At 41.4% G+C, this 21605-nt stretch overlaps 1 protein-coding gene across 4 annotated transcripts in view; it reads right to left on the bottom strand.

The window, feature by feature from the left end:
• SYT9 (synaptotagmin 9) overlaps positions 1-20654 on the bottom strand; it is a 70960-nt gene extending 50306 nt beyond the window's left edge. For all 4 annotated transcript variants that reach the window (XR_010070748.1, XM_063332500.1, XM_063332501.1 and 1 more), the window contains exon 1: positions 20399-20654. Coding sequence is in view for 3 of the 4 variants with exons in the window: in XM_063332500.1 (XP_063188570.1) it covers positions 20399-20546 (148 nt within the window). In the remaining variant the exon portion in view is untranslated. The remainder of the gene's footprint in view (positions 1-20398) is intronic.
• Positions 20655-21605: the final 951 nt, after the last annotated feature.

Raw genomic sequence — 21605 nt, 5'->3', positions numbered from 1 at the left:
GGTATTTAAAAGACATGTAGCTGTGGCGCTTAGGGACATGGTTTAGTGGTGGACTTGGCAATGTTAGGTTAACAGTTGGACTCGATGATCTTAAGGGTCTTTTCCAACCTAAATGATTCTATTCTATGAAAAATCGTCAGTTGATGACTCATCACAGTGATCTGAGAATTACAAAAAGAAATCTTCTGTGCACCTAGGATACCCTCATTTCAGCAGCAGCTAGATGCAGGCTTAGGGTATGCCCAGGAGTGTAACTATTCAGGAGTGATTAAGATAAGGGGCCATCTGACATATTTCTTGTCAAAGTCTTCAGACTACCTCTCTGATACACGCTGTATTCATCATTACTGTCCATCAATGGACAGCGTGCCTCCCGCCCTCTTGGATGATGACAAGAAGGTCCATTCAAAATAAATATTTTCCTCCAGTAATTTCATACAAGTGGGAAAAGAAATGTAAATCCATATTTTTGAGAGAAAGTTGTAATTTAGAAGATTTTTAAGTGAAATTTGCAAGCTATCTTTTTTTTTCAGATTTTTTCTTTATTTAACAGCTTAGTGACCTCTCCTATCTATCTATGATATATCTATGAGACAAATGACAGCCTTCTGGCCTTATTTAACTAATTGGTAATGTCACCATTGTTGACAGGATGAGCAAATTATTTTTTTAAAAAATCAAGGATTGTTCATGAAAGCTGCTAGAAAACAAAAATTTTGCATGGGTTCTCTCAGAGTGTCTGCACATACAGAGTTAAAACCATTGGGAGTAAATCTGGATCTGACAAATGTTAATGGGATGTAAACAGTGCAACAAATGTGTTTAGAAACCCTAATGGAGGTTTAAAGAATTGTTTGTAGTGTTCTTCTATCCACATTACCAAGTAGCTTGTAGAACAAAGCTGTTAAATTATCACAATGATTAAACCGTTTATCACTAAGTAGCTTTTTCCCTTCTTCTATAAATGTCAAAGTTATTTAAATGTCTTTTTACAAATAGGCAACAGAAACCAAGATGCAGCACATTTGCTCAAGGTGAAATTAGGTAAACAAGTTGAAAAGTTCAGAATGGAACCTGGACCTTCTCACTTCTAATTTTGAGTGTAGCAACTTTCCAGTTGCTTCTAGTGAAGCAGCCTGCAGCTAAATAGAAGGGATGCAGTCTAGAAGGGATGCATCCTTCTAAATAGAAGGGTGTGCTAAGCATTGCTGAGCACACAAGCAAGATTTTGACCACTGAACAGATGGTATGCCTTTTTCAAATAATCTAGTTATAAATGAGTTAGTTAAATAATGGAGTTCTGAGAAAGCTGTCGTCTCTCCAAATGCACCTGCTTTCTGGGAGACAGCAGGCATATTGCCACCACATGTAAAGTACCAACTGACACCAGGAACAGACTTCTGCAGAAAGAAAGTGGTGCAGAAAAGCCGTGTCACATACTCTGCAGCATAAAGGGATTGCTAAGCATCAATTCTTAGGTTGTAAAACAAAAGAATTTTTTTTTTCAGAGTGGATCCCAGAAGCCTGAAATACCACAAAAAGCAATTACGCTCAACAGCCGTAATAAAAACATGAAACATAGGTTTTGATAAATGTAACAGTGTTGGAAGATCTAAGCAGAAAATCCAAGCAACGGTATTTATGTACAATCCTAAATGATTCCTACAGTAAAGATTTGCAGTAATCTTCCCATCTTCTTGTGGTATATACATGTACACGTAATTGCTATCAAAGTTAATAGCCTCTTTAAACTTGGAATTCTGCAGATTTCAATCTTGCCGTGCTTTCTTCTAAAGCAAACTCTGCAGTAATCTTTTATTATCAAAACACCATTTTACATATTATATAAAACTGATAATTAATTGAATGGAGAATAGCGAAATAATTAATTTGATTAAAAGTGAGCTCTAAAATAGTTTGAATGTGCTGGAAATCAGCCCATGGCTTGTCTTTCCTCTTGCAGTAGGTAAAACAATTTCCAATCAAATAGTCTCTATTTTCATCCTGCATTCTGAGAGGAGATATTTCTGGTGTTTTAGCTGTACAATTATTGTCATTATTTGTCATACCCAGACTCTTGGAGAGACTTTGTGCTTGCAGCAAGTAGAATCTACACTCTCATTCTACTGGATTTGCATTTTCTTTAATTAAGTTAGTTTAGCTAGATCTGTATCTTATCTCCTCAAATTATTTTCTCCAGAAAAATTAGAACAGTTGGTTTCTTAATATGAGGAACTGAAGAGCATCCTTTGCTTTCACAAGGACAGCAAGGAAACATGAATAGCTGTTCCTTGAACAATCCACTACGAAATGAAAAGAGCAGGTGCTGTCAGTCTAAACTTGAAAATCAGACCTGTGCTTCAACATCCAAACCCTGAGTGGCATCAAGAGACAATGTAGCTCTCCGTTCCCGTGAAGGAAAATTTCACAGATTCCTGTCCTTTATCTACAGGAAGGGCTTCACGTTTTTACTGTCCTAGACTGCTTCTTGGCAAAGCTCTTTCTGTTATTGAGCTTTCTAGAGAGTCCGTGTTAATTCTGGAGCTTTGGCTGTTTAAATAGAAATTACTGCCAGGCTAAACTGGCAGATGAATTCATGTGAGCAATTCAGTGCTTCTTCCACCTTGTAACCTAGAATATGTGGAGGAAATATATCCCTTTCAAGAATTACCGTACAGTTCTATATGCAGAAAACAATTGCCCCATCTTACAGATGGCACAACAATTTGTTTTGGCATCCTTAGCCCTAGTCTTCCTAAATAACATGCCCACATTGGTGATTTAGCATTGGCGGGGGAGGGAGAAGGATTCTTTTGGGGGCAGATTTGCCTTGTATCTATGCTTGGAGCCCAGCGGTACTCACTTCAGTGAGACACACCGCTGGTGGCTGTGTCTGAAGTAGTTTTCGTCCTGCTGGAACCAAGGCTGAAGCCAGACTCCAGTTGGGCAATGTGGACGTGGGGTCCTCCTGCGGTCAGGAGGCTTGCCTGATGCGTGCCTTCAACTGGCCGTTGGCACACGCCTCACCGCTGCTTCACAAGCAGCACCGCGGGGACGTTCAGTCCTTTAACCAGAACGGTGTGCAGCGAATCAGACTCCTCTCATTGGGCCACGTGAATTGGTAACGTAAATTAGTCACCCTGAAGTTAGTGAGATTTTAAGTACAGGAGGACTATGGGTTTGGAACATGAACTATGTTAAAATCTTCGTATTTTTCGACTCTGGAAAAAAGATCACCCTCACCACAAAGATCCCCTTATTTTGAATTGTATTTCTGTAAGCACTTAACTCCCCAATTTTGAGATCCCAACAACAAAATAGCAATGTATTGTGCACTTTAGAATAAATACAGTATAGCAATTACAGTTAATTCCATATGAGATTCTCAATGAGACCTAGGATGAAACAAAGGTGACAAGCAATTTAACAGACTGCATTTTCAGTGCCAAAATCAATTAGGGCATTCCAAATCCTGTAAACATTAATAGTAATTAGTAAGCTACGTGTCACTGTGCGTCTTTGACTGATGTCCAGCTTGTACTGTCTTGTCGTGTTTAGCTACAGGGAAGACTTACTGACAAATCTTCTAAGAGACAGTCTACAGCACACATTTATAGAGAGAGAACAAAATATCCACATGGATATATATTGCTGCTGCTGCCAGCGGCTCGAGCGTGTTTAGGCCAGCCTCTGGATGTCATTGATAGCATAAATACGGAATAATAATTAATTACTAGGCAATGCTAACTAGAACAGAATGAGGCTGAATGTTCATAGCACTGAGCTTATTATTCAATTTGGCTCACTATTAGATGATGTTAGTACCAGGGGATTACAAATCCCTTCAGGGGTTCTTCTGCAGTGAAATACCACCAGTTGCACAGTATCTTACTTCTACCAAAACATAACTTCAAATGAATTAGGTTCACTCAAGCAATAAATAAGAAAAAGAGGATAAACAACCTTACCAGAGAGAGAAATTATAATCGTGGTATACGGCACAGTTTTTTTTAAGACTACTTCAATTATAATCACTGCTGTACCTTCCATGTTACACGCTCGTGTCTGCAGGTGGGTGTACATAAAGAAATGGGATGTAGAGAAGGGACCATCAACTTTGCAACATTCTTCTTGCAGACTTGAGGCTGCTCTTCCTCAGGCATCCTCCAAGGGGAGAACAACTCCCTCTCAGAATTACAATGAGACTCTAAAGAAGAAAATGTTGGCAGCAGCCCCTTGTTCCCAGAAACCATAACACCACAGCAGCGGGATACTTAAGAAAACAGTGTGGAAACACTGAGCCACAGCTTTCATGTCTTCTCTCCTCCCCCAAGAATTGCTCAGCTGGATTGCTCTCAGATCTGGGGAATTCCTTGGGTTTTGAAGAACTCCGAGAATTGTCCTACTTCTAAGGGAAAACCAAACATACCTAATAGAGTAAACTGAGGGTAAATTTCTAGCCACCGTTTTGCCATCTTCTGGTCTCTAAAAATAGTAATGTGGGTTTCTTCTCAGCTCCCCAGAGACAGCTACAACCCACTTTCCTTGCTAACTGGAATGTGCTGACTGGATTTGCTAATTTTTCAGCTTCTTCAGCTGAATGATTTTAGGATAATTTTTTTGAACACTCGGGACTTTTTTATTTGTCATCCAACATGCCTAGGTAGATAAGGCAGTTTCCACCAGTTTCCACTACTTATCCTGGTCTCACGTGGTCCCCAAAAATAAACAAAGAAAATGATATTTAAAACTAAATAAATCACACTTCCAATAGTTTGACTATATTATGTAAAAATAGACACAAAACCATATTACGTTGACATTATTTTAAATCTTGCCTTTAGAATCAGGTGCTTGTGTGTATCCTTCTCTCAAGAAATCTCCGTGATCCTATTTCCGTTAAATTAACACTATTCCCACCCTTGGGTTGACATTTAACAACCTGTATTTGCCTCACTATGTTAGCGAAGATTACTTTTCACACCGTGAATTTCTAACTTTTGCTGACAGTGCATAGCACTGAGGGGAAAATTGATCACATTCTTGTATTTTTAAGGAAGAATTTCTTAATTTCTTTTTATAGCATACATTTATTTTTCAAGTAACACAAAATGGAATAAATGAGATGAGACCATTCAAAATGGATCATTGTAACACTGGGATAAGGATTTTGAATAGAAACAGTCATTTCTTATTTTATGCAACTGTAAATTATAAGGCTCGGATTTTCAGAAATACATGAAGGGCTTATATATCAAATTCCCACTCAGTTTCAGTGGGGTATGAGTCGTTCCACTCACGTACGTTTCTTTGAAAGTTTTATTCTCCAAGATTATTTTGAGTGAAAGTAGTACTACAGATGTCATGAGGTCAGATTTAGTGGCTCTGGTTTAGCAGCTTTTGAAATCTGACTTAGAGCAGGATTAAGTTTTGCCCCAAAATTAGAGAAAACCAGATGAATGTAAGAAAAGAGAATAGTTTTTGAATGACTGAAATACAAACATTAAGAAAACAGAAAACATTTCACTTGCAAGGGTAAGGTTATGTTCACTTAAGAAAAAACTGACAAAAAGGAAAAAGAAGGGAAAAGGACCGTGCACTCCAAAAAGCTGCATGTTCCAAACTTCCAGACTTGTGAAAGTGGGGCTGTTAGCAGGCTGCTGAGTAGAGTTACGGCACCGGGAAACAATTTCTCTGGAGGACTTGCACGCACAGGGTGCGTGGTTTGTTTATAAGTTTCTTACACATGAGCAAAACATGTGTGTTGATGCATATGACAAATTAATAGACAAATATATATCTTTAATAACAAGTAAATTGAGTCTGTAAAAATATACTCTTTAATCCCAAACTTGTGTATGCGTGTGTGTGTATGGGGCAAACTGGAGAATGGGAACATGTTAACAACGCCCCTCCCTCCGAGAAACATACTTTGTATTGTGCGTTTCTGCTGCAATAATGGGAACAGGATTACCTTTATAGTAGCCCTTGCAGTTTCGGTTTGAAATGGTGTCATGCTGAGATGTGCATTTGCAATCCAACCCAGGCCATGAAAGTGAATGTTTGAAACTCTTATGTGTAAAGAGCCAGTAACCAGCAAAATGCGAAAGATCACTAAAAGTTACCCTGTTAGTACTGTTGCACAGTCAGATGCAGGCGAGAGTGTGGGGTGGGATTTAGGTCTGAAAACATAAATCCAAGCTTGCAAACAGATATCGTGAATAAATTCCACAGCTAAACATTCAGATTAAGCCCAGCGCAGAAATAGAGGTTTTGAAATCCTCCTTATGCTTTTATTTATTCCCATTTGAATGTGAATTCCATGAAATCTCTGCCTCTCAATTATGGCTTCCTTGCTGATAACAGAGGCACATTTCTATTTGCTAACCTACACAGGAGGAAAATATATTCTGTTTATTATTTATGAGAGTAAAGCGCTGAGAGGCCCCAACAAAGCACAGGCTCTTGATGCCTGTTCACTATGAAAACAGAGCGCGCCATATTCAGGAGGACTACTTTCCATCTAAGTCCCTGGGCCTAATGTTTTCTTGTGGCTGCTTTTTAGGCAGTTTTCTGCGCAGTGCTTTTCTGACATCACACTTGAGACATGCCCTGCTTTCTCTGCTGATTACAGACAAGGGATTAGCTGGAAGTTTAACTGCACATATCAGTACTGAAAAGTCAACCGAAAGGGCAGGGGAATAGCAGCACTGAGAGATTTCCCCAAGATGACACCCCGCGTGTCCCACAGTTAAGAAAAGAGCCTGAGTTTTCAGTCCCCAACTAGTAATCTCTTCCAGTCAACCAAGCCACGCTACTGTCTCTAAACAACATCCCTGAATCAAACAAGTTTGTATTAAGATATTGTAGAGTATATTTGATTGGCAGGATTTACAGCCATACATCTATGCCGTTTGGTATGTACATAGTCCTCCTTAGCTGGGCCTAAGTCCTCCCTTCATCTTGAACCAAGCATGTCAGCATCATTCCTTTCGTTCAATTGCTGAGTCAGGAAATACTCTGTAAAAGCTTGCTTTTGTTCCCTTCTTTTTTTCCAAAGGCTATCTAATAGGTAAAAGAAAAGCAACATTTGGGTTTTAAAACTTAACATTAATATTTATCTTGGAAATATTCAAGGACGTAGGACTTATTTGCTGTCATTTACTGGGGACAGTAGTGCTTGAACCATTGTAAAAGGGGTCGTTCCTTGTTAATCAAGGGTTAGTTATGCAACACTTATGTATCTAACATTTTTTCTACTCCTGTCCTAAGAAAAATATACTATTTATTAGCAACATTTCCAGACTTAATGACCCTGGCATGTGCTATACTATTTACAATGAGTCCAAGCTCTTATGTGAATACCCACTTGTCATGGTTTCATCTGGGATAGAATTGACTATTTTGCTAGCAGCTGGTGCAGTGCTGTGTTTTGGATTTGGGATGGGGATAGTGCTGGTAGCGCACTGGTGTTTTTAGTTGTTGCTAAGCAGTGAAGGCCTTTCCTGCTCCTCACACAGCCCTGCCAGAGAGCAGGCTGGGAGGGCACAACAAGTTGGGAGGGGATACAGCCGGGACAGCTGACCCCAACTGACCACAGGGATACTCCATGCCGTATGACTTCATGCTCAGTACATGAAGCTGGGCAAGAAAGAAAGGGGGACATTCGGAGTTACAGCGTTTGTCCTCCCAAGTAACGGTTATGCTTGATGGAGCCCTGCTTTCCTGGAGATGGCTAAACACCTGCCTGCCCGTGGGAAGTAGTGAATGAACTCCTTGTTTTGCTTTGCTTACATGCGCAGCTTTTGCTTTACCTGTTGAACTGTCTTTATCTCAACCCATGAGTTTTCTCATTTTTACCCTTCTGATTTTCTTCCCCATCCTGCCATGAGGGGAGTGAGCGAGCGGCTGCGTGGTGCTTGGCTGCCGGATGGGGTTAAACCACACCACCACTTTGAGGTGATGTTTCTTTTAACATCAATGATGTTATGATAGCAATGAATACTCTGGAATGGCTGCCAACCATGTTTTAAACTGCTACAAAAAAGCAAGAATTGCTACTCTTTTAGAACTTTGGACACTTTATACTGTTGGATTCCATGGACTTGTGTATTTCCCAGATGCAGCTGCTGTTCTGGCTGTCATGCGTTCTACTACACTCCTTTACTGATTGGGTTTTTATATCAAGTTTGCTCCTTTTAAGGCACTAATTTTACAGCTTTCTGATCTGCTTTGCTTAGTGAGAAAATAAAAAGGGATTTTTACATGGTAAACATCTTAGGTCTTGGTGCAGCAGTGATGATTTGCAAAGGGAAAATAGCAGAGGATGGAGGGACTGCAGAGCTTCTTTGCCCCTCCATCTCTTATACAGCATACATCATACCAAATACTGTTAACAGGGGGGGTGAGAAGAAATGGAGAATGGGAGAGAAAAGCAAAGGGACGAGAGAGGGCTGAACTCATTTCTGTACACTGTTAAGTTTACCCTTGGCAAAAATGTCTCACAAAGTCAGCAAGACTGTCCTGAAAAGAAATACAGTGTGGGAGACAATTAGGGATGCTGCTCAAGAGAAAAGGGCCTGGTGAAATAAAAAGCAGTACTGATTTGGGGTTTTGAATTCCCTAATTCCCCTCCCCTCCTCCCTGGCTCTCATGATTTTGAATGAAACATTAATACTGCTTCAGATGCTTCTTCCCTCCAAGGCCAATCAGCTGCTCGGCAGGGCGTGAAGCGGTTGTTCATTTGAACAGCTAACGAGGGAGTGGAAGGCCAGAGCTAATTCTAAGGTTTTTCCAGCACTGCTGAAGCTCACATTTGCCTTGACACATGGGGAATGACCTTAAGAGCCTCTCTTCACTGTGGAATAAGAGAAATGGTGCTGTATTAATTCTGCGTAAACAAGCCTGACTTGTCAGAAGAGATAATTTTTCACAAAACGACCATAAACATAGTTTTAAGATTGGAGTAGACACCTCGTCCTACTTAGTGCCATGGCAACAATTACCACTGGAAATCTTCCTCATAAGAGAGGTACAGAAAAAAGGAGGTAAACCAGCCAAACCACTGAAAATGTCAAATCCCAAGACTTCCATTTTAACAAATTTTCTGTTCTTTCTTCTCTTGGTGCACAGAGCCTTCAGAATGAGAAGCGAATCCCGAGATCGAATTTTAGATGTTCATGAAGGTGAAAAATTGCTTCCCCTCAATTTGGGAAGGAAAAAAAGTTGAGGTGGCTGAAGGTGTTGCTGGTTCTGTTGCTATTATTTGTTCTGGTTTCCAGCTCCCAAGAAAAACATAAAAGAAGGAAGAAAAATAGAGTAAAGGAAGAAAGAGCAGTTTTTGCTCACAGTGCTGGGTCTCACTTGTAACGCTACACCACAGAAGGACAGATACAGTAATTACTATCAAATCGCTCTGGCAAACCTATACCTGTGCACTGCTATTTTGGGCGCTGCTTTTAGCTATTTTGTCGTCACTGGCTCATAGCCGCGGTATGAAAGAAATCATCTTGACTAGCCAAATCACTCTTTATAACGTAACGACAAGAGAACAAGAGACAGGTAGAGAATGAATAAGGTAGGCAGGGACAAGACATTAACTTGAGAATGAGAGCAGATATAAAAATGTTACACCCTCTGCAGTTAACAGCAGCTGGCAGGAACGGTGGTGCTGCTGCATAGGAAAGAGCCCAGGTGATGGGTTTTCCTTACCAGCTGAAGCCATGATGGCCAAGCTTTCTCTTTCCCGCCTAGCCACAGCCCTACTGTCAGTGACAAATCATGCTTTCTCAGGCAGGCATACCAAATTACGAACCCTCAAAAAAAAAAAAAAAAAGCAATGAGCATCTGATGGAACCCCAAGACCCCCAAAGCATTTAGACAGATCTACTTTCATCTCTTTCTACAGTGAAGTCCCCAAAGAAGCTCAAAAGGCTTTTAAATCCAGAAAAAAAGGCAAATTTTACTGTAATAAAAAATAGAACTGTAACTTCTTACATCAAGGCAAGGCATATCCACAACTTTTCCTATCTACTATGTCCCTGTAGCCAGGTCCTCAAAATCCCAGGCTTCAATTCAGTCAGATCTAATTTCCAAGTGACAGCAAATCTGCTCGGTGCTCTTTGGTCCTTAGGAACACGAGTGATGTCTCTCTCTTCAGAGGCTTGGCTGCCTGTTCTGCATCTCCTGAGCAGCACAAGCGACAGGCTTCCTGCTCATGCCTGCTGCACCGGGAGGTTTCACCTCTCTTTCTTTGCAGAACAGCTATAAATTTAGAACAAACAAATCAAACACAAAAAATAGGTCAACCCCTCGCCTTTCTGTTTACCATCTAAGCCTAATTTCTGGTCTCTGTGTTCCTGTCCAAGACTCATTTTTGTCACGAAACATGATGATTTATCTCACAGTCGTTGACTTGGGTGGAGAAAATTTTTGTTTTGAATCAGTAATCATGATGAATATTTATCAAATAAATTAAAAAAAGAGGAAAAAGTTTAAGTTATACTTCTGTTACCATGGTTGCCTTAGTGGCATCTGCAGAAATAGGAACCTTTCCTGATGGCTTGATCTACTTCAGAAGAGAGGATAATCATAGAATTAAACAAAATTGGAGCTATTAGTTTCGATTTGTGTCTTATATTACCCCAAGCAGATTGGTAAAACTTCAAAAAATAGTACTGATAAGAGAATTCTCTGTTGAGAGCTTTCCGTATTTTTTTAAGCGATACCAGATCTGTATTCTATTGTATTTGGTTGCTAATGGACCTAAAAGCTCTTTTCAGCAGGTAAGAATTGCCATAATGCCACTGCTACGTATCCTACATCAGCCCTACTATGGGGAATAGAATAGCACTCAGCGGCAACCAGCTCAATACCTGCTTTATTTCCCTGTAGCCACGCAGGAAACACTCCCTTCCTTTATGCTGTACAGAGAGACTTTAGCGTAATGAACATTGAGATCACCCTATTTATGGTAGGCTTCCCAAAAAAAGATAGAATAACTAGGCATTAGTTTTATCCATTAAACTTCTCTAGGTGGAAAAAAAAAATAATAAAGAAACTTCTCTTTTAAATGGGTAAAACATCTGCCACAAATGGAAACAGAAGATCATAAGACACTTGGTCTCATTGATAATTTTCTAATTAGCATTGTATGTTCCTTTCTATATATTATAGTAGGATAATTCTTACTGAATTCCATGTTGTATTTATATAATTTGATAGATGTGAGAAACACCTTCTGTAATATCTTAATATGTATTAGAGAAACCATTAAGTTTATAGGCATGAACCTCTTGCAATTACAAAGTATGTAGAAAGTTTTAAAAGACAACTCTAAACAGAACTTCCTATAGCTGTGGCCAGATGCCCAATGAGAGAATCTGTGTGTAAGAGGGTCAAACATCATATATCGACTGATTAAACAGCAATACAACTACATTCTGAAATTACACTAAATGTGAGGAGAAAATAAACCATACTGTTGATGTCTGGGAATTAAAACACAGACGAATTAAAAGTACCAGAAATATGGTCAGTAAATAAAATGAGATGCTGCTTGAGAAATGGAGTGGGAACACTCAGATGAAAAAATATCTGAAACACAGGTATATACACACACAATCTAGCAAAGAAATGGAGAAGCCAGGCACAAATTAACCTGGGTAGGAATGATGGAGACTGGTTTACGAGAAGAGATTAAAAAAAGATAAATATTTAGTGTTTGGATAGTAATCGTATACACACAAAGAAGGTCCATCGCATGGGGAAAGGAAGTATTTGGTGAGTTTCACAGACAGTAAAATAGAATTAAGAAATTTTGAAAAAACTTCCTGAGGGAAACATAGCAAACTAAGGAAACATGTGCAAGGGAAGTCAGGAAGGCTTTTTTTTGTGTAAAAACTGAACCGGGGGGAAAAAAGTGAGAAAGTACACTGGAAGGAATGATCCTACTTCAATTCCTAATTCTTCTTAGTTTAGATGCACTTTGATAGTTTCAACTCCGAAATCATTAGTGCCTGAATATTTTTGTTCATATGGTGGATTTACATCAATAATCTAAAAGCTTTTTCTGACAGATTATATATTCTTGGACTCTTCCAATGTTTATCTTTGGTAGACACACATCAACTGTAAATTGGCTGAAGACATAGAGACGCGTATGCCAGTTTCGACTGCATCCACTCTATTTCTGAATTCCAACTAACCCTAGGAAGTACACAAGATAAAATCCTGTAGCGTATTTGTCTGCCAAAAGAAGACAAACTGATTTTACTTGGCTAATGAATGTCTACAATCCAAAAAAAATGCAGCTGAACATATTGAGCAACTTAAACCACACAAGATTCAGTGTGATTACAATAGCTAATGTAACAAATGTGCAAACCACCAGCTGTTATACACAACATTTTCTTTTATGTGACAGAATTTTTTTTGTACTTTCCAAATAAATGGATCAAGTACTCACTACTTAACAGTACTACGGAACATGCAAAAAATATTTATCTTGTAAGACGATGAACTTTAGGAATTAAAGATGTTATAAGTGGCAACTGACAGCATTTCTATGAAAAATCCTTCCATCTGTAATTAATTATTCTAAATTCTTGTCCCTTGAACTAAAATTTTGTAACCAATATGAAAAGGGAATAAAGCTTTAGACCAAAAATAATCTCTCTTTATCTCTTTGGTCTAAATAAAGCCACAGGAGAGCTTAAATTAATGAGAAAATATAGCAAAAGATGCACAATACAATGTTCTTAAGTGCAGCTTTGCACTAAATCAACAATGATCGTTACTTTCAGTGGGGGAAGAACTAAAACCTAAAAATGTGATTTTAAACATAAATACGTAACTTGCAGTTTACATTCAACCTCTACTTACTACACACATCAAAGATGCTGTCGTATGGCACAGCCTCAAGACTGAATTTAACTGGATCTGCTGTAATGACAGCAATCGTTTTGGACTTACATTTCTAGGACTCTGAACTGTCAGTGTAATTAAACTCTCACTAATTAGTTTGGAAAGGAAATTTCCAGAAAGCTGTCTGGGGGGACGTGCGGCCGATCATTTGTACTTGGGTCACTAAATGTATGGATCACACAAAAATGTAACAATTCTGAATTCTATCAGCACTGAAAAACAGCATTATTGTAGACAGGTTCGGGTTTTTTGAGGAATTAATGAACCGTAAATCCCTTACAGTAACACCTCTACTTAAGTCATCAGAACTTTTTGTCTCCAAATGTAAATTGTTGCCTGTGGAACGCTTATGGGTATTTCTTAGGAAAATAATTAGCAAATTCTTTCCCTTTCCCCCCTATCTAGGAGGAATGTGAAAATCCCATTGAAATAAGAGTTACAACAAATGCAGCGATAAAGTTTTTGTGGCAAGTACAGTCATATGTACGAGGGCTAAATTTAGCCTGCTGTTTTTCATCAGCAAAACTGGCATTTAAGATGAGAATTCAGGTGTAAGACAGACTGTATGCTATTTAGCCACCCTAATTTTTAAAAGGTTGATGTTTTTGTCAGTACTCTTTAGGTTATTTTCAATTATATATATCTTTTTGTTACTCACAATTCAAAATAACCATTTTCTTTAACATTCACCGCACATTTGGAAGAGACTTTTCTAAACTGTGGGATGACTGTAGACATAACTGACTTCTGATTCAATTGGTATGCTAGTCTAACTTTTAGGATTACTTCACAAATCTGCTTGCTATGACTTCAGTAAATAAATATTATTTTTATATATACGCTGAATATAGTATATGAGTAAATAGACCTCGTTAAATACGAAGGGGTGTAGTTGGCATCACCCTATTTAACACAAGCATAACACAATGCTATGTTACAGTTTCAGTGCATAAGTACATACTGTAAACAACAGACATTTGGTACAATTCCCACATAACTGAGAAGTAAAACCAAAATGGAAATGGAAGCCCCAGAAAGCTCTTGCTTTGCACACCTATACTGAATATAGATGCAGAGGCCAAGAAAGGCTACAAGCCACCTTCCTCCCGTCTTTTTCTCATACAGTTAAACTTGGTCTCCTTCCCACAAGATCCAAGAGCAGCCACAGGACAGCAGTGGCACGAGTCTTGGTCAGAGGGCTACAGAAAACCTCCTCACGTTTGTCTTCTCAGTTCAGAGGAAGGTGCTACAACGCTGAAGCTCCTTTGCACCACTGAAAAATGTAGAGTGATTTCGGCAGTGCGGGGATATGTCCTTTCATGTTTCCACGGTGTTTAATATGACCTCCCTGGTCTCCAACCTGATCAAACCTCAAGATCAGTTTTATTCTAAGAATGATGTTTGTAGTCTTCCTTCGCTCTGGTTCGGAAGTGTAAATTATAACTTAAACATCTATACATCTTTAGATTACCTGTAAAAAGAGCAAAAACCTATTCTAGGAAGAAGATATATGCAGTTATATTAAAGCAAAATCTTTCCTTTAATTTACTTTACTTTCATTTACATTAATTTAATTGCAGCTTCAAGCCGTTATTAAGCACACAGGTACTGGTACTCCCTTTTCTTTCAACATAACTTGCTCTTTTCTGCACTTTGTTTCAAAGTTTACCTTTTTAAAACAGATTTCCCAGGAAAAGGCAATAGAAAACTCCTTCAGTATGAAGGAAAATCTCTGAGAGCCTATTTGTTTACAGGGAATTAAACTAACAGAGCATATTAGAATACAGGCAACGGGAAATAATTCCTTTTACCTTCCACAAACTTGTTTCTGACTTTTCAAAAGAGAAAAAGAATACATAGTTTTAGTATAAAATATATAACAGCACTGTATTTTTTTTTTAAAATTCTTGGAACAGTACTTTTGTTCTTGAAACCCAAAGGAACTTGGGCCTCGCACTTCTTCATTCATTCGGTATCATGTCAGTGAATAGGATCCATGCTTGTCCTCTGCCTTGTGAAGAGCTTTGTACTAACACGACATATAGAATACTATCAATCTTGAGTGGCAGCATTTCACTCTCATTTTGCAGAAGGAAAACAAAATTAAAAATACGGAAAGCGATGGCTCATGATGAGTAAATTAAAAATAAAACAACATACTGAAAGTTATTTTACCCACTCTAATCTTCTTCATGTCTTTACAATTCCATCAATTCTTTTTGCATTTATCTAGATAAATCTAGATGTATTTAGCATCTTGATGAGACTCTGCAGCTTGTTATGTTCCTGGAAGTTCAGGGGGGATAAATCAGTAAGTCGAGTTACAAAAATTTTTAAATGCCCTCTTAAGAAATTAAACTCCTTTCTGAAGGCAGGTTTTGTTTTTAAACTCAGTTCTGAATTAAAGGGAAGCTCGCTGGGGTACTGTTCAATTGCAAGTATTAGCCTCCCAGGGTGTGACCAGTCTATCGGAATGATACTCTCCACAGAAAACCGTGGCTCTCACATTCCGCTGGTCAGCTGGGAGGCCACATTTATGCCAATTAGGCCTTTTTGTTTCTTTGTGCTCTTCTCATTCCTGAAGTTTAAAGTATACATTAAAAGATGAAGTACTGATTTATAAGGTTCTTAAATTCTACTGCTAGACCATGTGCACCTTCTCATATATTGTTCCTTTAACATCCATCACATTTCCATGGCCACTTTTTTCAGTTTCTCGATTGTTAACTGTCTTTACTTCCATCAAATACTAAAATCTGACTTCCTGTCACTGTCCAGTATTGATCTCTTGCTTATGACCTGTAGCATACTTTATGTCTAATGGCCATCACTATACCCACAGTGTTCAGCATATATTCTGGTTTAGCATCTATTAGTCAATTTTAAAGCACATAATTAAGACTGTTGTAAGACCTTACTGGCTTAACTTCAAGATGCGCAGTCCAACACAACAGAAAAGGATAGGAAACTTTACTTTTTCTTTCTATTAATTTTTCCACTATGACATTAATGAAAATTCATTGTGATTAATGGCCTAGACTTTTTTATGCCCCTTATCTTTGTAAGCATCCTTTTTATCCAGTCCTTGGGTTCATAACAACTTCCTCTGACCTTTTAAAATTTTTTATTCTAAGCTTTAAAGGCTTGCACACTTTTTAACTAAAGGAAGAAAAATTCAATCTGTAGAATGCACTAAGGAGATGAAGTTTTGTGTAAGGCAGTCTCGGCACCCAACTCTTTTATACTTTTCCTTTATATAACTTTACTGATATTCAACAAATGCGAGCAAACATATAACTATGCATTAAGCACTCTGTTGCTATACGTAGCAGTCACTGGAAGGTATGCAGGCAGCACAAGTTGCTGCAAAGCTGGCAAAACACTACAACAAAAGGCAATGCAGAAATCCATCAGGTTCTACAAAGAACAATGGCAGCTACCGCTGACATCTCTGGGAAGCTCTTTTTTAAAAAACAAAGATTCACCACAGCAAAAAAAATCCCCAAAAGACCCAGAATCTCCTACACCCAAGAACTACAACAACTACTGGCAAAAGCTTTAAGGTTGATTTCTGAAATGTCTGAAATGCAACTCTGATGCGCTCAATTCAGCTACAATGGAGGTGTCATTCACACTCACCCACCACACGGGCTGAGAACAGAGCACTAGCTCCAGCCACCAGAAGTCATTCTTCCTCTCTTCTCTGCAAAACTAAACTATCCTAAATCAAAAGCATGACTCTTCCTCTTGATTTCCCGCCTCGCCCCCCCCCCCCCAAGTTTCCATCTTTTAAAAAGTTCAAAGTCACAAGTAGAAAAACATAGACACCCTTTCTGCCAGGCTTGATTCCTGCCACACCAAGGGTTTCAGTTAAAAGGTAGGAAGGTAAATCTATTAGAAGAATAGCCCACAAGAAAATGCAGATTTTATTGGTCTTAATTCCTGTTTTAATGGCGTGTCTCTCCATTAAGATTTTCTCCCTTCATGGTTGGGTTTTTGGTGGGTTTTTTTCCTTTTTTTTACGCATTGGTATAATTCTTCTAGTGAAGCAACTTCCATTCCTCATCTACAATATTTGCATTATCTGGTGTCACGGGGTGATATTACAGGATCTTGAGTGATTGTTTTCAAACACCCTTATGATTAACATGGTCTTCGCTTGAATATCTCTAAGAGGTCCATATGATTCTCCCTTATGAATGTATTACATACTTGGCATTCTCAGACTTTTAATAGCAATTTACCCTCATAAAACCCTTCTATGCCAAAACTCCTTCTATGATATAGGAATATTATCAACATTTTACAAATAGGGAATAGTGGAATGGAAAAAGATCCAGCTTATTAAGGTATCTAGATGCTTCAGGATGCCTATTGGGTTTTTCAAGGGTGCTCTGACATATAACTCCTATTGAACTAATTGAAGATTTTTCACTAAATGCCTAATTTGCATTTTTCGTTTTCTGAAAACCTTTAAAATGTGACTCACCCATGTCACCCTTTAAATCCAGCGGACCAGCGCGTTAAACCTGGAACTCATTAGCCCTCAACTTATGCTCTAAGCACTGTGCTGTACTTCCCATAATAGGGCAAATTACACGAAAAATAAAGCTGCTGTGCATACCACAAGCATCCAGTCCCCTCCTGTCCCCCTCACTCCTGCCCTCCTGGTCTGAGTCACACACCAAACGCTCAGACGCTGGGGAGCCACACAGCCAACTGCATCAGATGCCAGGCGAGAAACAAGTGGATCTCCAGGGATCTGGCTGCTCAGCGCATCTGTATCCACCATGTAGTTGGGTTTAGGCAAGTAGTCACTTTATTGGAGAAAAACTTCTATAAGCACGGGGAAAAGCTTTAATTCCTGTACAAAAGCTAAGCAGCTGCGCTTTTCTCAACTCTCACAGAGTTGTACCCATTTTTAGATAGCTCTTTTGGCTGGCCTAAGAGGAAGTTGCTCAGTTTGGCTGACACGCATCACCTTCACACGGGGCGGGGGGAATGTTATGACTATTATACCTTCATCTTTTGCCTAATTCTTCCGAGAAGGCGTGGCCTTTCAGCACAGCTTTTCTTCACAGCCCTGTGTTTAGACCACTAGCGGCTGGAAAGCGAATGGACCAGCTCTCAGGGCTTTTTAACGCCATTTCGCCATTGTTAAGTCAATGCAACTTACTATGTAGATCAAGCTGGATTTGGTCAACATACTCCCCTTTGATTGTGAATCGTATTACTTCCTTTTGGAGGTCATGTACATTGTCTTCTTACAGCCCATACCATCACATCCAAGGATTAGCTAAACAAACCTCATGGGCAGCCAGTTTACTGGGACAATATATGTATTTTAATCAAAGAAATATAAAAAAAGGTAAATTAATAAATTCCTGACATTGCTACCCTACAGAAGTGGTTTCCAAGTTAGGGCTTATGGATAACGTGTTGCCTGCTAGACCCTCTGAGACTGGCTGCAGCTGCAAAAAATAAAAATGTTAATATTGAGGCCAATAGGAAGCTGGTGCCTGCAGCATAATTGCTCACTGTTGTTGCACATTGGCTGGCGGAGGTTAGGGACCGCTGCTCTCTGTAATTGAGCAGGTTTGCAACAATACCAGAAGGCTGTTGTATAATAATGGTTTAAGCAAAACAGGTAGAAATAAATACAAATTTTTTTTTTTGTAGCATTAGGTAGAGGTGATAAATTTTTACTGAGTGCGCCACGTTTTAAAAATGCTCCCAAACAGATGCCAGGTACTCTTTTTGCCCGAGGCTGATGGAAAAAAGCAGTAGCTTCTGAAAGAAATCTGAAAAGCTGTTATCCAAGTAGCTGAGGTTAAAGTCTCCATATGCATTTCAAGTAACTTAGTATTCAAAGTGAGCACTGATTTAAGTAGACATTTTTGGAATAATCACCTGATATACAAATATGTGATTGATCCCTTGGTAAATGAAAATTACAGAAAATCACAGGTGTCTGTCACAAAAATTACTGCTTATGTGAACAAAGCAATTAAATCTGCCTATATGAACAAAACAAATTTGCCTAATTTTAAAGAATCCTTATCAAACATTGCATGAATCACTTTAATTTCAATATTTTTAAGTAAGTGAAAATCCAGAATGGCTGCGAATAGCTTTGGATAAAAGTGAACTGAATGACAGAAAATTTCTTATTCATTTATTGTGACAGCAAATCTTTCCCTCCCCACCTCCCCCCAGTTTTTTTTCTTAGTTTTACTTGTTTCCTCCAGGCCTTTTGGCATATCCAAGCATTGGTCAGTAAGCTGCACTCCGAGTGTTACTTCAGGCTAACCAAATTGCAGAAAAATATTTAAGAATAGAGTGTCATTAGACTGCCCTACGTAAATGAACTAATTTATTTTGAAATAAAGATTAATACTGTGCAGTGATGATCAGCTGATCTAACAGTAAGGCTTTCCAGTACTGCAAACGTTTATCAACTTCTCCTCTAATTCTCTAAATTTCTCCTTATACTGAGCATACTCAACTTGATGGTATAAAAATAAATATAATAAACTCATACTTCAAATTGCAATTTGCCTTTCTCTTATGGCCAGAGACGTACAGAACATCATCAATCTTTCAACATTTTTGAGCAGCTGGAGCTCAGCTTCCTTATTAAAAATCTTCCTTAAGTTAAAGTTTTTTAAATCAGAGGGTTATGCCAAGGTATGAAAAGGCAACCATAATCCAGACACATAGACACAAGACCACTCGGTGTATATCTGGTCAGACCTACAGCCCCCACATCTGCTACAGAAATGCAAGAAATGTCTTTTTTTAACTTGTGAAGTACAGAACGGGAAAGTTTGGTTACATTGTGTTGCTTTTAAACTGAGCTACAACATTCCCCCCCCGCCCCCCGTCTTTACAGTGAAACCCGGAGTGATGGGGAGGACCACAGGAGCACCAGAAGAGTCCCCTCGCCTTGTGACACTGCAGCAAGCTCCGGAGGAGGCAGCGCTGGGCAGGGATGCTCCGACCCGCTCCAGGGCCGGCCTTGAGCCGAGGCGAGCACGGGGCCAGCTGGCCAGCCGGGGCAGAAAGTTGCCCGCCATCCTTGCCCGCCGCCCGCGCTGCCGGCGCTCGGGCGGTTGGCGGCCGGCTCCGGCGGGGAGAGGTGCCCGGCCAGGGGCTGCAGCTCCGCCAGCAGCCGGGCGCTGGACGCCTCTAACCGAGACCCCGCAGCACCGGCCAGCCCAGCCCGGACCAGCGTCCTCCCCCCGGCCAGACCGGGACAAATCCCCCCCCCCGGCCCCGGGCTCCTGGGAGCTTTCCCCCCCCACCTCCGCTTCTTCCCTCCCCGGCTGCTCCCACCCCGGGGCAGCCCCCGCCGTGCCGGCAGGCCTCGCCCCGCGGCCTCCGAGGGATGCTTGGGGATGTTCACCCTCCTCCGGCAGCCAGGGGACGGGGGAGGCCGCCGGCGCCCGCGCCCCTGTAACGGCGGCGGCCGTACCTGAGTCGCTGAGGCGGGGCCGGGCTCTGTCCCGCAGGTAGTAGATGAAATCCCGGCAGTTCTCGTTCTCCACCGCCCCGACGGAGCACAGCTCGGCCAGCAGCTGCAGCGCTTTCTGGCAAATCTCGTCCTCCCTGTCGCCGGGCATCGCCCCCCCAGCATCCTCGGGAGCGGAGCGGAGCCCCGCGGTCAGGCGCCGCGCCGCTGCCCGCCGCCCGCCTGCAGCCGCCCGCGCCGCCGGGCCGCCGCCCGCATCCTCCGCCAGCGGCGCCCGCCCCGCCGGGCCGGGCCGGGCCGGGCCGCCCGCCGCTCCCCGGGCTCCGCCGCCCCGCCGCCGGCTTCGTCCCGCCGCCTCCTGCGCGCCGCGCCGCCGCCGCCGCGGGCGGAGGAAGGTGGTGCCGGGCGGGGGGGTCCCACCAGTTGAATGCGAAGGCGGGGAGGGCCGGCGCCGCGACCGCCCAGCCGCGCTGGCGCAGCTCTTCCCCCGCGGCGGCAGCGGGAGGGGGGGCGGCCGCGCTCCCCCCTCCGCCCCAGCGGGCAGGGCTGCACCCCGCCCGCGGAGCCCCGGTCGGCAGCGGGGGCCGGTGGCGGAACGCCCTCCAAGCCCCCCCGAGCCGCCGGGATGCTCGGCCGGGTCTGAGAACGGGCGGGGAGGAAAACTTGAGGAGCGGCGCAGGGTCTGGCGATGGATGGTCCCGGACGCGGGTCATGATGGGCAGCTCCTCGTCCTCCTCCTCTCCGTCACTACCCGGGCCCAAACCTCCTCTGGGCTGCTCCACGTTCAATGTTAACCAAGAGTTTGTTTAAATACCGTACGCTTTTTGGTGTCTCACTGCCTGCTCCTATTCAGAAATCATTCCGTTCACTCAGCTAATTGTCTTGAAATTACTCTCTATAAATAATGCGTGCCCTCGCTGTCGGGAGCCTAGTGGAGGGGAAAATGTTAGAAATTTATTCTGGGCAGAATGGCATTCTTCAGGGGTTTCATATTTTAGCCTGGTCGATGGGTTAGAAAGAGTTAAAGCACCGATAAGGAATCTCGGGCAGCTGAGACCTGGCCATAGCATGAGGGGAAGGCAGGAGAGCCTTCCCTGGAGGAGGTGGAGGCTGAGAAGCCGTCTGCCATTAAGCATGTTTATCCTGACAAGTAGGAGGTTTGTAAGGTGCTGCTTCGCTTTCTGGATTTGCAGGCAGGGAGGCTGGTGGG

Source organism: Chroicocephalus ridibundus, chromosome 4, assembly GCF_963924245.1.
Source record: "Chroicocephalus ridibundus chromosome 4, bChrRid1.1, whole genome shotgun sequence".
Classification (NCBI taxonomy): Eukaryota; Metazoa; Chordata; class Aves; order Charadriiformes; family Laridae; genus Chroicocephalus; species Chroicocephalus ridibundus.
Note: the sequence above shows the minus strand (reverse complement) of the source record. Positions and strands in the feature narration are given on the sequence as shown.